Below are 16,168 nucleotides of genomic sequence, written 5' to 3' on the forward strand. Positions count from 1 at the left end.
TTGGCTTTCTGGGGCGGCTAGCTTAGATGGCTTTCAAATAAGATTGCACAAATTCATGGCCAGTGAATGCTACTAGTCACAGCGACTATGCCCTGGCACCATGCTCAGAGCCAGGAGTTGTTGGCATCCATCTGTCTTGAGGGACAATGGAGTGTGCCTCTGGGGGTGAAGTCAAATCACTGAAGAATCACAGCTCCTGCTGTGGCTGGAGAGACCAGTAACCCATAAACCCCTGTCTCCTGCATTGTTTTTGCTGCTTTATCAGCAACTGTGACCCCTCTGGCGGTGCAAGCCTGGGCAGTGTGCATGGAGGTCCTGAGCTGCCCAGATGACAAGACACCCGCCGGTCTCACCAATGTGGTCCGAAGGCACCAACATTTGGCACCAACTTGGCTGCAGGACTTTCCAGTACAAGACGACATTCAACCGTCTTAGGGACTCCACTATGGATTTGTGTAGGGCAGGGGTCAGCAACCTTTTTCAGCCGTGGGCCGGTCCACCGTCCCTCAGACCATGTATGGGGCCGGACTATGTTTTTTTTGGGGGGAGAACGAATTCCTATGCCCCACAAAAAACCCAGAGAAGGAAGTCAGATTAGCCTCAACCAGAGCCAGGGCCTTTTCAACACTGGCTCCGGCCTGGTGGAACGCTCTGTCTCATGAGACCAGGGCCCTGCAGGATCAGATTTCTTTCCGCAGGGCCTGTAAGACAAAGTTGTTCCACCTGGCCTTTGGCTTGGAGTCAATTTGATTCCCTCCCCCTCTTTTTCCTTTCTCCTCCTGTGATGAGGCTGCATTTTAATGTTTTAATGTTGCATTTTAATCTTGTTTTTTAAGTTGCATTTAAGTTGTTTTTTGTTGGTTGTTAGCCACCCTGAGCCTGGTCTTGGCTGGGGAGGGCGGGGTATAAATAAAATTTATTATTATTAGAGACACATTTTAAATAAAAGCACACATTCTACTCATGTGAAAACACCAGGCAGGCCCCACAAATAACCCAGAGGTGCATTTTAAATAAAAGGAAATATTCTACTCATGTAAAAAGACGCTGACCATCAGTGGGCCGGATTGAGAAGGCGATTGGGCCGCATCCGGCCCCCGGGCCTTAGGTTGCCTAGGGCTCTTGTGTTCGAATCCTGCTTTTGTGTATCCTGCAAGGATCTGGGTGGCCATTGTGAGAATGGGATGCTGGATTAGATGGACTACTGGCCTGACCCAGAAAACCCTTCCTTGGTTCTTAGGACTACAGGGAGCAAATTAGACGGGGAAGTCCTGTGTCGTACACGAAGGATAAAAATAACTTGTGGATTTCACTACCGCAAGATGTATACAGAGGGCCATTTTGGGTCACCGGTGGCTTCACAGACGTCTTTCCCTTGATCTCTCCATCTGAACCATTGAGTTGTTGTTTAAATGGAATGGTTTGATTGCCTGGTTTTTTAGTCTGCCCATGTTTTGACGGAGGGGTTGGGAACTGGATCCAGCCAGTTCCTTACCCCTCCGGCCTTCTGCCTGGCTGGGGCCACCCACCTGTCAATCATTATGACACCAGGGGGCCGCTTGGAAAGGCAGCTTGCAAAGTGAGAAGATTTACGTAATTACAAAAATGTAACAAAAGTAGCCATAAGCAATAAATTAAAAAAGTACCAAAACATACACAGGGAAATTAAACAACCCCCACGTGAGTCATAATAAAATCTAAAAACACAGTGAAACCTGATAGGATTAGGATGGAGACCAAAAGAAACCAGCAGAGCAGGGAGATTATTATGTTTATTTATTTATTGCATTGTTCTTGGTACTGTTTTGTATCACTTTAACGTTGTTGTTGTTCAGTCGTTTAGTCGTGTCCGACTCTTCGTGACTCCATGGACCAGAGCACGCCAGGCACTCTAATAAAAATCACTTTAATAAAAATCCCAATAAAGGTTATTACCAAAGATCTAAAAATGCAACAAGATACAACAAATGAGTATGAATAACAGGAAAATGAACATCTCCAAAATCAAATCAGCCCCTAAGCAATATCTCCTCCCAGTATCCCGCAGAAATAAGGTGGGCCCTGGGAGGGAGGCGTTATTTGCCCCAGGTGGTTCTGCAAAGTTTCCAGGTCACTCTTTGAAAGCAGGTAAAGGGCTCCTTTCTCAGGGTCTAGGATTGTTTGCACGGCTTCCCTCTCAGCCCGCGCGCTGCTCTCGTCTCTCTCGAGCCGGTAATTTGTTGCCGGTCCCTAACTCTGACATGATTATTAGTCGGGGGGGGGGAGGAGGAGGGGCCGCCAGGGCTGTGTGTGCTGCTGGAGGTTTTGTTGGTAAAGAAAAAGATTTGAAACAGAGCTCAAGATCCATTAAAGGAAGGGACCGTCAAACCTGAAAAAGCAGCCGAAATCGCGCTCTTGAGGTGGGGCTGGGGGGGAGGGAAGGAAGGAAATTTTAAAGGGGTGGGAGGGAGGGAAAGAGCCGTCAGGGTGCGAAAATGAATCAATAAGCGAAGAAAAGAGAGGGGGGAAGGAGGAGGAGGAGAAGAAGAAGGAAAAAAAAATCACAAGAAACCCCAGAATCTCAACCGCGCCACGGAAAGTTAATCAATAAACTAATTAACTGCTTGCAAGCTTTGTAATTGTTTGATCAGAAGAATTAGAATGAGGGTCTGGGGGCTGCCCACGACCCTGGGATAAGGCCGAATCGTAGAACTCTTTGCATTATTTTTAAAAGAAGAATTGTTATTTTATTTTTATCTTTTCAATAGGAATTTTATTGTATTTTTTTGCACCCGTGGGGGGAAAAAAGGAAAGGAAATCTCTCTGTCCTTCTTTTTCTCTTCCCCCTACCACACTTCCTCATCCTCTTTTTTTAAAGAAAATAATAATAATTGAAGGATTTGGGAGAGAAGCGAGGCAGACGGAAATGCCGTTCAATTAAAGCGAGATTGGAGGGAAATTTTGTCTCTCAAACTGCTGCCGGCTTTTGATCTCTTTGTTTCCACGCACACACGACGAAGACGACCAAGTCCAGCTTGGGATTTTCTGCTCTTTTTTCCCCCTTTTCTTTTTTTCTTTGTTTTGTTCCGGCGTGGTTCCCCCCCCCCCCCTTCCCTCCTTTATTTTTTCTTTCTTTTTGGTGAACATTCTGAATTCGAGGCTCGCTCCAGCTTGCTCCTTTTTGAACCAATGAAGGAACCAGACGCCATCAAACTTTTCATTGGACAAATCCCCCGGAATTTAGAGGAGAAGGACCTTAAGCCTATCTTCGAGCAGTTCGGCAAAATCTACGAGTTGACAGTCATTAAGGATAAATACACCGGCATGCATAAAGGTAAGGCGCGCGTTACGCGCAGAGACCAAGCGCTGCGCCCCGGGTACCCTCGCGCGTCGGATGCGCTGGTGGCAGCGGTGGGATGGAATAGAAACGGGCGAAGAACAACAAAGCCGATGGGGACAGTACTGGGGGTGATGAGGGGGGAGAGAGAGAAGAAGAAGGAGACTTCTGAGCCCCAAGTATCGCCTGGAATTGCACTACCCGGTTGGAGGAGGGGGCGCCCAAAAAAACGAGCAGATAAATTCGTCGTTCTGAAAGCACCGCCCGGCTCGTCACTGGCGAGCGTTACGCGCGGAGTTTGTAGGCTTAGGGGGGGGGGCTGTCGGAGCAAGGCATTTGAGGGTAAGCGGTTTTTCCAGGAGGAGAGGGAGGGGGGGTTGGGAGATGGTAACAGATGGCCGGAGGTAGAGAGCCAGTAGATTTCTCCCGCCTCCCCCCCCCGCAAAAGGGCACCATGAATAGAACCCTGAATGTCTAACCACCCACAGGATGGGGTTAGAGACTTGCCCGTCAATAGGATGGAGGGTGGGCATCTAGATTCTGATTTCTTGGAGTCGTGTGGAGTAAGCTTCGGAAGCAAGAGGACCCTAACTTAGCAGGGGGGAGCAGGGATCGTTTAGCGGGGAGGAGGGTGTTTTGAGCAGATTTGGACTGACTTTGAGCTTGGTGTGTGTGTGAGAGGGGGGGCAGGCGGGGGCAAAAGATTTCAGACCCTTTCTCCAGTTCATTTCCTCTTTTATGTTTTCCTTTTGGAGTTGGAAAGAGGGAGGGGTCCAGCCTTTCAGAAAGGGCTTCAGCGCTGCCTCTCCTCTTAAAGTGTCGCTAAATAAATCCACGGCTGTTGTTGTTTTTTACCTGTGATGGCAGAGCTTCTGAATTTTTGTAACCTAATCGCTTATCAAGTTTTGTCTTTTCTTTTTTTTTAAAAAAAAGGAAATTAAAACCACCTTCTTGAAGAGGAAACAATGTGTGATTTTAGCTGAAGCCCAGGGCTGGGTGACACAATTGCAGCCCCTGGAACAATTTCCAGGTTTCAACATGCCTGTTCCAACAGAACTCTGGAGACCTCTTGGTTTTCAGAACAAGAAAGCTTTCGTCTTTCTTGGGTGGTTTTTATTATTTTTGCCCGATCATTCCCCCTCCAGATTCCCCAGCAAAACTGCCCCTCATTGTCGCTGCCTCCCCTTCCCAGGCCTTTATTCTCAGCTGTGTAAGAGAGTAGCCACCTCTGAAATTATTTTGTTTAAATTGGATTTGAAACCACATTTCAAGATGCATCAAACTTTTGTAGGTGAGTGGCAGGAAAAGTTGCAATATAAGATTATTATTATTATTATTATTATTCCCTGTGATGCTGACTGGTAAACACTGCTCTGCCCTCAGGTGCTGATTCAGAGGGAAGAGAAAGCGAGCAAAATCCATTTAGTACACCCTGAAGGAACACAAGGAAGGGAATGGAGTATAATTAAGAATATTAAGGGGTCTGGGGGATTTTGGGGTCTTTTTTAAAGTGGCAAAAATTCATGAGGTCCAGCTTCGCTTAATTTCTGAGATTTCATCAGCATCCAAATTTTGGCAACTGATAGAGGCGTCTCGTATGTGTCTGGGCTTGCTGATCCAAAACCCTGATTAATGGACGTTGTTTGGCAGGTATTTGCGGCACCGTTCCGTGAAAAATGGTTTTGGCTTCATAAACTGCTGGGAGAGGGGGCACTAAGAGAAAGAAGTAACATTTGCTGAGCCCATTTGAAGCTGCTCTTGTCTTTGAAGTCTAGGAAAAGAGAATTGATCACGCATTAGGCCAGCTGGGAACACAATAACCAGGTGTGAGGCTCTTGGGTTTGTTTGTTTCTCTTCCGTTTTATTGCAAATGGTATTTGGTAGATTTCGCACAGACAAGGAAGTTGCCAGCTTTTTGCGATCAGCCTGTGCTCCTGTGACTTGGACAAGGGTTCCGCTGACAAGTGTTTACAAGGGGACCATGTTTATCTCCAGTGCCGTGAAAAAAATATCTCTCCCCACACACACACACACCAGCCACGCCACCCCCAAGTTCCAATAAATTGAGCTGCTATTAAAGGCGGAGGAGCAAGGGCAGGAAAAGGAGTTGGCAAGCTTTGTGAGAAGGGAAAGGAGTCGAGATTGAGGCCTAGAGCCTGAGTACGTTGGAAGTTGCAGGGCATGGGATATGCCCCCCCCCAATACAAAATAATAATAAACAGGATGTTTGAGCAGGAGTTAAAGTTTCATGTTTGGTGGTATTAGATGTTTGGCGTTGCAAAACACTGGCAATAAAATAAGATCAGTTAACGAACCAATTCCCTCAGATTTTGCATGGGGGCGGGGGACAAACCTCCAGGTCTGGAAAAACACAAGCATATTCTAAATCTGCAATATGATGCAGTTTGAATATATTTTTTTGTTTAGAATTCATTGAGTAGCCTCGGTTTCTCTGTAGCTGAAGAAGGGGAAAGGTTGGGTGTTCTGAGAAGCCGTTTTGGATCAGTGTGTGGTTGTTTTCCCCCCTCACCACATCTGACCAGCCCTCTCAGGGGGGTCCTTGGACCCTCACACCCAGTGCAGCAACAGGCAAGGAGGATGGGAATTGTAGTCTAGGAAGGGCACCACATGGCTACCCTTGCTCAGAGGGTCAGGCTTATGATCAGAGGGACAGAGCTATGATTGACTGCCAGCCGCAATGGCTATGCCAATGGAGGCAGGATGAGTCCTCAGTTTTCTGGGCACATTCTGCGTTCCTGGCCCTTGCCCCAGGCAAATTGTTGTCCCTCCTTCCTCCCCCAGTAATTTTTCTTCATGTTTGTGGATGCCTTGAGCCAGTTGTGGTGTGGTGGTAAACTAGGGTTCAAGAACCCCATTCAGCCACTGGGTGAGACATCGGGGCCATTCTCTGTTTCTCAGCTGAACCTCCCTCACAGGGATGTTGTGAGGGTAAAACAGGGAGAGGGAGAATCATGTACGCTGCCTTGAGCTCTTTGGAGAAAGGTGGGTAATAAATGTAATTAATAATAATAATAATTAATAATAATAATTTATTATTTGTACCAGCCCATCTGGCTGGGCTTCCCCAGCCGCTCTGGGCGGCTTCCAACAAAGACCAAAAATACACTAAAATGTCACACATTAAAAACTTCCCTGAACAGGGCTGCCTTCAGATGTCTTCTGAATGTCAGGTAGTTGTTTATCTCTGATGGGAGGGCGTTCCACAGGGCGGGTGCCACCACCGAGAAGGCCCTCTGCCTGGTTCCCTGTAACCTCACTTCTCACAGGGAGGGAACCACCAGAAGGCCCTCAGAGCTGGATCTCAGCATCCGGGCAGAACGATGGGGGTGGAGACGCTCCTTCAGGTCTACTGGGCCGAGGCCGTTTAGGGCTTTCAAGGTCAGCACCAACACTTGGAATTGTGCTTGGAAATGTACTGGGAGCCAATGCAGGTCTTTCAAGACTGGTGTTATGTGGTCTCGGCGGCTGTCCGCAGTCACCAGTCTAGCTGCTGCATTCTGAATAATAATAATTAGCTGGTGCGAGTTTGTAGCAGAGTCCAAGCACCCCTGACCCCGCCAAGGAATCTTTAGAAGCGAAATCTCTCCATGGGAAAACAAATGTACCTCATTGCTTTAGCGCCCGTGAGAGCTAAGGTGTTAGGTTCCCGTTTCACACATCCAGCTTTAGCGAGAATGATCCTAACCCACCACCATCCGAATCTAAAGAACTAAACACCTCTGTGGCTTTTAAATTGACAGGATTTCAGCAGAGCTGGTGGATCAAACTCAGGTGGAGAAGACCCTTCAGCAGGCTTCCTCAACCTCGGCCCTCCAGATGTTTTTGGCCTACAACTCCCATGATCCCTTAGCTAGCAGGACCAGTGGTCAGGGAAGATGGGAATTGTAGTCTCAAAACATCTGGAGGGCCAAGGTTGAGGAAGCCTGCCATTCAGTATAACTAAGTTTTTTGAGGTTTAAAGAGCAGCAAAGGGCTGCTTTTGAAACAGCCCGTACTGCATTTTGAAGTCCTGACCATCGTGGCACAGTGATGTCGAAGTGATGTCAGGTGATTGACAGGTGATTGGTCCCACCCACCTGTCAAATTTGGCCTGGCAGGGGTGAGGAGAGAAAGATCTGGTCTGACGGCCAGACCAGAAAGGTTCCCCACCGCTGGCATAGAAATAAGAAGTTGGTATGTCTATATAATATCCACCTAACAACCGCAAAGGGACGTGGGTGGTGCTGTGGTCTAAACCACTGAGTCTTGGGCTTGCCGATCAGAAGGTTGGCGGTTCGAATCCCCGCGACGGGGTGAGCTCCCATTGCTCGGTCGCTGCTCCTGTCAACCTAGCAGTTCGAAAGCACGTCAAAGTGCAAGTAGTTAAATAGGCACCGCTCTGGCAGGAAGGTAAACGGCGTTTCCGTGCACTGCTCTGGTTCGCCAGAAGCGGCTTAGTCATGCTGGCCACATGACTCGGAAGCTGTACGCCGTCTCCCTCGGCCTGTAAAGCGAGATGAGCGCCGCAACCCCAGAGTCGGCCACGACTGGACCTAACAGTCAGGGGTCCCTTTACCTTTACCTTTAACAACCACAAAGCTTTGGCATTGAGCTTGCCTTCTTCTTCCTTGCTCACCAATTTCCAAAAGCCTAATTGCCAGAGATGAAGGATGCCCAACAAGTTATTGTTTACATAACCCAGAACTGAACGGCCTCTCACTTTCCATTATACAGTGACACACAGGGAGGTTGAAATCCATTCTACACTTACCTGGGAACAAGCGCTGTTGAACACAGTGGGACTTCTTTCTGAGTCGAGCTGCGTGGGATGGTGCTCCCAGTTGACATTCCTAAACTGTGCTTATTCTTGAAGCCAGCTTCACCGAAACCAGAGAGGCTTGCTTCTGAGTAAACACGCTCACGAGGGTCTCCTTCTGTCTTGCACCCTTAATCTTTAGACACTGGTGGTTGGTGCCCATGGAGACGGTGGGGTGGAAGGCAAGGAGACCCACAGTGGGCGGAGCCAGAGTCAACGATGGGTGGAGCCAAAGAATTCTCCATTGCCCCCAACCTCCTCCCTGCTGCGTTCTGCTAGGACAAAATTGAAGCTCAGGGCTAGGAAGATGACCGGGAGGACCAAACCACAGGCTGGTTGAAAGTTCGAAGGCATGGAGCCTCCATAATGCTTAGGATCTATCTACCGGTCTTGTCAGATCACAAAATGCCGAAATCCACAGCAAACAGCTCCAGGTTCCAGACAGGGAGATAGGACAGGAGGGGTCTGGTAACTTATTCCACCCTGTCTTTATATTGTTGTTGTAGTTTAGTTGTTTAGTTGGTTCCGACTCTTCGTGACCCCCTGGACCAGAGCACGCCAGGCACTCCTGTCTTCCACTGCCTCCCGCAGTTTGGTCAAACTCATGTTGGTAGCTTCCAGAACACTGTCCCACCATCTCGTCCTCTGTCGTCCCCTTCTCCTTGTGCCCTCCATCTTTCCCAACATCAGGGTCTTTTCCAGGGATTATTCTCTTCTCATGAGGTGGCTAGAGTAATGCAGCCTCAGCTTCAGGATCTGGCCTTCCAGTGAGCACTCAGGGCTGATTTCCTTCAGAATGGAGAGGTTTGATCTTCTTGCAGTCCATGGGACTCTCAAGAGTCTCTTCCAGCACCAGAATTCAAAAGCATCCATTCTTCAGCGATCAGCCTTCTTTATGCTCTTTAAGCTCTCACTTGCAATATTTTAAACAATTCAAGGGGCAAAGTCAGCCTCCTTTTCCAGGAAGATTTGAACAGCGTGTGCCGAGATAAATAAAAAATAAAATCTGGAATGGTTGTGGAGCTTTTATTTCCTCGGTCTGTCTGTATACACCCCCCAAAATAAGGGAAAATGCTCCATAAAGCACAGCTGCTGGTGGTTTTCTTTTAAAGGAAAGATAGGGCAGGCTTTGCCAAACTGGAGCCCTCCAAGTGTTTTGGACCACAATTCGTATCGGCCGCAGGCAGCCAGCTGTGCAACATTGCACGCTTTTAGATACGTATTTTTCGCTCCGTAAGACGCACCTAGTTTTTAGAGGAGGAAAACAAGAAAAAAAGTATTCTGAATGAAAGAGTGGATGTATGATTTTTGTGGCTCATTCTGTGGCCACAGACATGATATGTGATTTGATGGTGAATTTGGGGTGACCCAATGCAAAAACCCTGAGAATCCATGCGGATCCGTGCTTTGCAACCACGTTTTTGCGCCATTGCGGCCCCACGAAACAGTGGATGTGGGGGGGGTTGTGCAGGCTGTAGCCATGGACATGCTATGTGATCTGATGGTGAATTTGGGGTGACTCAATGCAAAAATCCTGAGGATCCATGGGCTTTTACCTCCCCCCTCCCAGGTAGCCTCCTTTATCTCTAGCGTCCCTTATCTCCCTCCCGATCGCTTGCTGATCAGCTGCTTCCTTTCAACACCCCCTTCCCTCTTTCAAAAAAAAAGCACAATCTGCTTTTTGCCCCTGGGTAATTCGGCTCCAGGGACCACGCATTTGCTCATAAGACGCACAGACATTCCCCCTTACTTTTTAGGAGGAAAAAAGTGCGTCTTATGGAGCGAAAAATACGGTAACTCTTTGATAAGGGTCTTTGGGAAATGATGAGCCTTTATTTTGCTAGTTCAGGTGGTTGCTTGTGGTGTGGGGGTGTGCAGCAGAATCTCAGGGGTGCCTAGCTAATAAGGAAAACTTAGTGGGAGAAGAACCCCACTCCTCTCAGGACAAATACTTCCAAGTTGGGGGGAGCTCTCCTGCCTGGTCTCCTGCCCCCCCCCCCAGCAGCCCATTTCTCTCTCATTTCATAAAACCAGTGCAGAAGATTCAACTCTGCTGCTCTTTGTTGCTTAGGTTGAGTTTGGTACAGCAAGATCTGAGGAAGAGGGGCTTTGGGGGGGGGGATAGATATGAAATTAATTTTGCCCAGGGCAGCTGTGATAGCTGGTTCCGCTCAACCCCCAGTTTTGGGCTGGGGGTGAGGGAGGGATACGGAAATTGCCAAATCAGAGCGAACAGGAACAGCTGCCAAATTTAATCACTTAATTGCCCCAACGGGAATGGCTCATTATAATGTAGGAGCATATTAACTAACTAAGCAAACAAGGAAAGGAGAGACAGGTAGAGGGGCTTGAAGATAGACAGGCCTTTCTCTCCCCCCCCCCTGGCCTGGGAGAGTTTCACGGACCCCTGATGGATCAAGCCCAAGAGAGGCCCATTTAGACCCAATACACTGTTTCCGTTGCAACGGACAGCTGGATCCTTCCGGGAAGCCAAAAGGACCCTGCCCCCATTGCCTGTTCCAGCACAACTAGCATTTTATTCGTTCGTTTATTTGCCAATTTATAATCCACTTTTTCAAGGCGGCTTACAACATGTCGAAAACGCCACGTTTATAAATAGCCGTAAAAAATTATTTGGAAACGTCAATAGAACCTCGGTGGATGGTGGAAAAGAGAAGCTCGTCTTGGGAAGTCCTGTCTAAGCAGCATTCAGTTTTTGAAAGACACCTGAAAGAAGTCAGGGATGGTTCCATCTGAACTTCTAGAGGCAGGGAGTTTCACAGGGCAGAGCCCGCTGCATTAAAGGGTCAGTTAAGGCCAGCTGAAAGGGACATGGGTGGCACTGTGGGTTAAACCACAGAGCCTAGGACTTGCCGATCAGAAGGTCGGCGGTTCGGATCCCCACGACAGGGTGAGCTCCTGTTGCTTGGTCCCTGCTCCTGCCAACCTAGCAGTTCGAAAGCACGTCAAAGTGCAAGTAGATAAAGGAGGTACCGCTCCGGCAGGAAGGTAAACAGCATTTCCGTGCGCTACTCTGGTTCGCCAGAAGCGGCTTAGTCATGCTGGCCACATGACCCGGAAGCTGTACGCCGGCTCCCTCGGCCAGTAAAGCAAGATGAGTGCCGCAACCCCAGAGTCAGCCACGACTGGACCTAACAGTCAGGGTCCTAAGGCCAGCTGAAGCCCATGGGCCTGGGGAGAACCACCAGAGGTGGCCCATCAGACGATCTTGGTGATTGAGGTGGAATCAGGCTAGTAACTTTAGAACAAAGTTGCTTAGGGCTTTGTGAACTATTTGTTTTATTTATTTCTTGAGATTTATGTACCACTTGATTGAAAAAAGAAAAAGACCCAGAACAATGTTCCCAGAGACCTAGCCTGGACCCTCTGCCAGAAAATGGAATCTGATTAGAAGTTCAGGAGCCCTGCTCTGCAAAAAAAACAAAAACCCTCCCCCCCAAACCCCAACAAGCTAATGCTATTATAGGCTGCACCAACAGAAGTACAGTGTCAGATCACGGGAACTAATAATGCCATTCTCTTCTGCCTTGGTGAGACCCCACCTGGAATACTGTGTCCGGTTCTGGGCGCCACAATTTAAGAAGGATACTGACAAGCTGGAACATGTGCAGAAGAGGGAGACCAAAATGATCAAGGGTCTGGAAACTAAGCCTTATGAGGAACGGTTGATTTATCTTGGCAGTCCAAGGACAGCTATCCAAATCCTCCTGGAAAAGGGTTGTATTATAATAATAATTTATTATTTATACCCCGCCCATCTGGCTGAGTTTCCCAAGCCATTGTGGGCGGCTCCCAATCGAGTGTTAAAAACAATACAGCGTTAAATATTAAAAACTTCCCTAAACAGGGCTGCCTTCAGATGTCTTTTAAAGATAGGATAGCTGCTTATTTCCTTGACATCTGAAGGGAGGGTGTTCCACAGGGCGGGTGCCACCACCGAGAAGGCTCTCTGTTTGGATCCCTGTAACCTCACTTCTTGCAATGAGGGAATCGCCAGAAGGCTCTCAGAGCTGGACCTCAGAGTCCGGGCCGAACGATGGGGGTAGAGACGCTCCTTCAGGTATACTGGACCAAGGCCGTTTAGGGCTTTCAAGGTCAGCACCAACACTTTGAATTGTGCTTGGAAATGTCCTGGGAGCCAATGTAGGTCTTTCAAGACTGGTGTTATGTGGTCTCGGTGGCCGCTCCCAGTCCCCAGTCTAGCTGCCGCGTTCTGGATTAATTGCAGTTTCCGGGTCACCTTCAAAGGTAGCCCCACGTAGAGCGCATTGCAGTAGTCCAAGCGGGAGATAACCAGAGCATGCACCACTCTGGCGAGACAGTCTGCGGGCAGGGAGGGTCTCATCCTGCGTACCAGATGGAGCTGGTAGACAGCCGCCCTGGACACAGAATTGACCTGTGCCTCCATGGACAGCTGTGAGTACAAAATGACTCCCAGGCTGCGCACCTGGTCCTTCAGGGGCACAGTTACCCCATTCAGGACCAGGGAGTCCTCCATACCTGCCCGCCCCATCCCCCAAAAACAGTACTTTTGTCTTGTCAGGATTCAACCTCAATCTGTTAGCCGCCATCCATCCTCCAACCGCATACAGTGGTTTGCTACCCATCAGACAACTGATGTAACACAGAGATTCAGGGTGTGGTTTAAAGTGTGTCTGGTTTAAATCTCACCTCGACAGGCTCGCCAGCTTCCTGGACTGGCCTCTTGCTCCTGAGGATTGAAGTAACAGGAAAGCAGAGCCTCGGCTGACCCTACATTATTTCCATGCTGCCAATGGTTTCACTTTCCTAGTTTCCTGCAAATCAGCCTGCTGAAATGGGCGCAGGAGCAGACTAACCTGGGTTTTTCATGGTCAGTTGGCATCCCCTCGTCTGAGAGGCTGGGGCTAGGTTAGGCCAGGTGCAAAGGAAGTCCTGGGCCTTGCAGACTTGAGTAAATGAGAGGGGCGTCAGTTGGGGCAGATTTCTTAGACTGGAGTGACAAAATCAAACTTGTGAAAATTCCCTGTAAATGGTACCAGAGATCAATGGACCTCATCCTGCCCACGGAAATCTTTGGAATGCCTCTTTGCTGTTGCTCAGCAACCATGGGATAGGGGGAGAAATTCGACAGAGTTCTCATTTAAAGGCAAAAACCTACTAAATACAAACTTTCCGAAACAATTAACGGACCGAAATGCAGCCCTCCTGCAAAATTCACACCCCTTCAAATTTTGCAATGCAGTTCTGTACCCAAGTGACGCGTACATAAATGCATATACTGCGGTAAATTGTGCATAAGAATGCATATAATGTACAAATGCATGTTGTACTGGGGGGAACTGCTTTACTAAAATATGTGCATTAGGCTAAAACTGCATGCAAGCGTGTGTATATTAGGAGAAAATTGCACTAAAATACGGGTGGATTTTCTTGAGGACCTTTTTTTAAAAAAAGGATTTGCAACCTGAGGTGGAAGTGTGGAGAACTGAATTTCAGATTGAGAACTGAAAACGGACACATCTGCCCATCCCTAACCCCAACCCTCCCAAAAATTGTAATATATGGGTAACAAATGGGGTCTGCAACAAAATGTTGCAGCATGGAACACTCCTGCCAAGATACCCTATTCTGTTCCCCCTCTTGCTTGTTTTTTCCAAGTTTTTCTGCCCCCCCCAACACACACACTATTTGGTCTCCCCTGCAAGTGGGTTTTTTAATACATTAAATTTCTTAGAGTTCCCCAAGCCTGCAACTACCTCTCTCTTAATGCATGGGTGCTGCTGCTTTGAGCTGCGGGAAGACAAGCCGTCACTTGGATAATTAAATTTTGCTATGAGGATGCAACACTAGAGGCCCACCTTAAGCGGCTGCTGTGAAGTTTACTGAGATGATCCATCTCTTCGTGAATTGAACCATGTGAATCTGATTTTATTGAAACAAGAGAGCTCTTACAGGCTATGGCTGGAGAGGGTGTGTGTGTGTGTGTGTGTGTGTGTGTGTGTGTGTGTGTGATTCTTCTTTTGTTCAGTTGATCTGATTTAGGGGACGAATGGGCAAAAGTGCGATTTCCCCCCTGCTATTTTGCCATGCTCTGTGATTTCATCCGATACCTCATTCGTCTCCCTCTCTCTGACCTTAGTTAGTCCCCCAAAAGAGTACCCTGAGCTGGCTTTGCAAACAGATATGTAGATTAGGGTTACCAGACGTCCACAGTTCCTAGGGACAGTCCCCGGATTTGCAAATCTGGCCCCGGACAAATTCCGTCCCCAGATTGTCCCCAGATTGCAAATTTGTCCCTGGGAACGTGGCCTTAGCAGCCCAGAGTCAGACTGGTAGCGCAGTTGGCTCTGGCTGGCTTCAGGAGCTGTTCGCTGCCGTGGCGCCCACCATTTTTCCTCGCTGGAAGTCCCCATATGACGTGTCTTGTGCGCATAGGATGTGTCTTGTGCGATCTCCTGTCCGCTTCCTCCTTTGTTTTGACTGATCGGGGGAGGCTCAAGAGTTGCGGGCGGCCGGCGCTTGCCCAGTGTTTTAAAAACTCTGCGCAGTTATGTTTCACAGGGTGCTAAAGAAGGATTTTGCACCTTTATACAATATGCATGGGATGTGGGTGGCGCTGTGGGTTAAACCACAGAGCATAGGGCTTGCTGATCGGAAGGTCGGCAGTTCGAATCCCCGTGACGGGGTGAGCTCCCGTTGCTCGGTCCCTGCTCCTGCCAACCTAGCAGTTCGAAAGCACCTCAAAGTGCACGTAGATAAATAGGTACCGCTCTGGCGGGAAGGTAAACGGCGTTTCCGTGCGCTGCTCTGGTTCGCCAGAAGCGGCTTAGTCCTGCTGGCAACATGACCCAGAAGGAAGCTGTATGCCGGCTCCCTCGGCCAATAAAGCGAGATGAGCGCCGCAACCCCAGAGTCGGCCACGACTGGACCTAATGGTCAGGGGTCCCTTTACCTTACAATATGTATGTTTGCTTGGGCCCAGGGTCTTTTGCCTCACCATCCCCACTTTGTTGTTGTTTAGTTGTTTAGTCGTGTCTGCCTCTTCGTGACCCCCTGGACCAGAGCATGCCAGGCACTCCTGTCTTCCACTGCCTCCTGCAGTTCAGTCAAACTCATGCTGGCAGCTTTGAGAACACTGTCCCACCATCTCGTCCTCTGTCGTCCCCTTCTCCTTCTGCCCTCCATCTTTCCCAACGTCAGGGTCTTTTCCAGGGAGTCTCCTCTTCTCATGAGGTGGCCAAAGTCTTGGAGCCTCAGCTTCAGAATCTGTCCTTCCAGTGAGCACTCAGGGCTGATTTCCTTCAGAATGGAGAGGTTTGATCTTCTTGCAGTCCATGGGCTTCTCAAGAGTCTCCTCCAGCACCAGAATTCAAAACCATCCCCACTACTGACTCCCTGTTGCTATTCAGCTTCAAAAAATAAAGAAAAGTGACCCCGGATTCATAGAAAAAAATCTGGTAACCATAATGTAGATGCAACCACCATTTGAAAGAAAGAAAGAAATTGTGTTTTGCAAACGGACAGGCATTGTCAGCAAAAGACTCTGGGGTTCAGGGGTAGAAGTGGAAGTTTGGGGTGAAGGCAGACTGGGGTGAAGATGGAGACTCAGAAGCCAATAGAAAGATACTTGCTGTTCCAACTGCCTTGCTGGATGCAGACAGGCCCCAAGGGACTGTGAATTAAAACCCAAACAATCAGGGAAAACACAGAGAGATAATGTATATTAGGGTTTCCAGGGTCTCCAGGTCCCCTGAATTTTCCAGGTTTGCCTGGTCTCCTCCAGGCGGCAGGTAGAGGACTTCAATCTTCAGGTTGGTGAAAAGGCCTTGAATAATAGCAATAAAAAATCATCAATAGCAATGTTTTGAAGAGTATGTGAGTCAACACTGTTCTGAAGAAAGCGTGTTGGTATGTTTAGATTAAGATTGTAAAGTTGACCTAGGAAAAATTAATATACATAGTGGATGCTTGGGTTGCGACTGTGATCTGTGCGAGATGCGCGTTCACAACCCGATTGTGATTCGGCGCTTCTG

General features: G+C 48.5%; 1 protein-coding gene across 2 annotated transcripts in view; it reads left to right on the plus strand.

Annotated features, from left to right (window-relative positions):
• Window positions 1-2,475: 2,475 nt before the first annotated feature.
• The window catches only part of CELF3 (CUGBP Elav-like family member 3), an 84,103-nt gene continuing 70,410 nt past the window's right edge, over window positions 2,476-16,168 (plus strand). The window contains exon 1 of one of the 2 annotated variants that reach the window (XM_083591321.1): window positions 2,476-3,313. In XM_083591321.1, coding sequence (XP_083447447.1) covers window positions 3,169-3,313 — 145 coding nt within the window. In that variant the 5' untranslated portion in view covers window positions 2,476-3,168. The remainder of the gene's footprint in view (window positions 3,314-16,168) is intronic. The other variant, XM_083591320.1, reaches the window with a different exon arrangement.

The sequence above is a fragment of the Podarcis filfolensis genome, assembly GCF_964270895.1.
Source record: "Podarcis filfolensis genome assembly, chromosome: 16".
Taxonomy (NCBI): Eukaryota; Metazoa; Chordata; class Lepidosauria; order Squamata; family Lacertidae; genus Podarcis; species Podarcis filfolensis.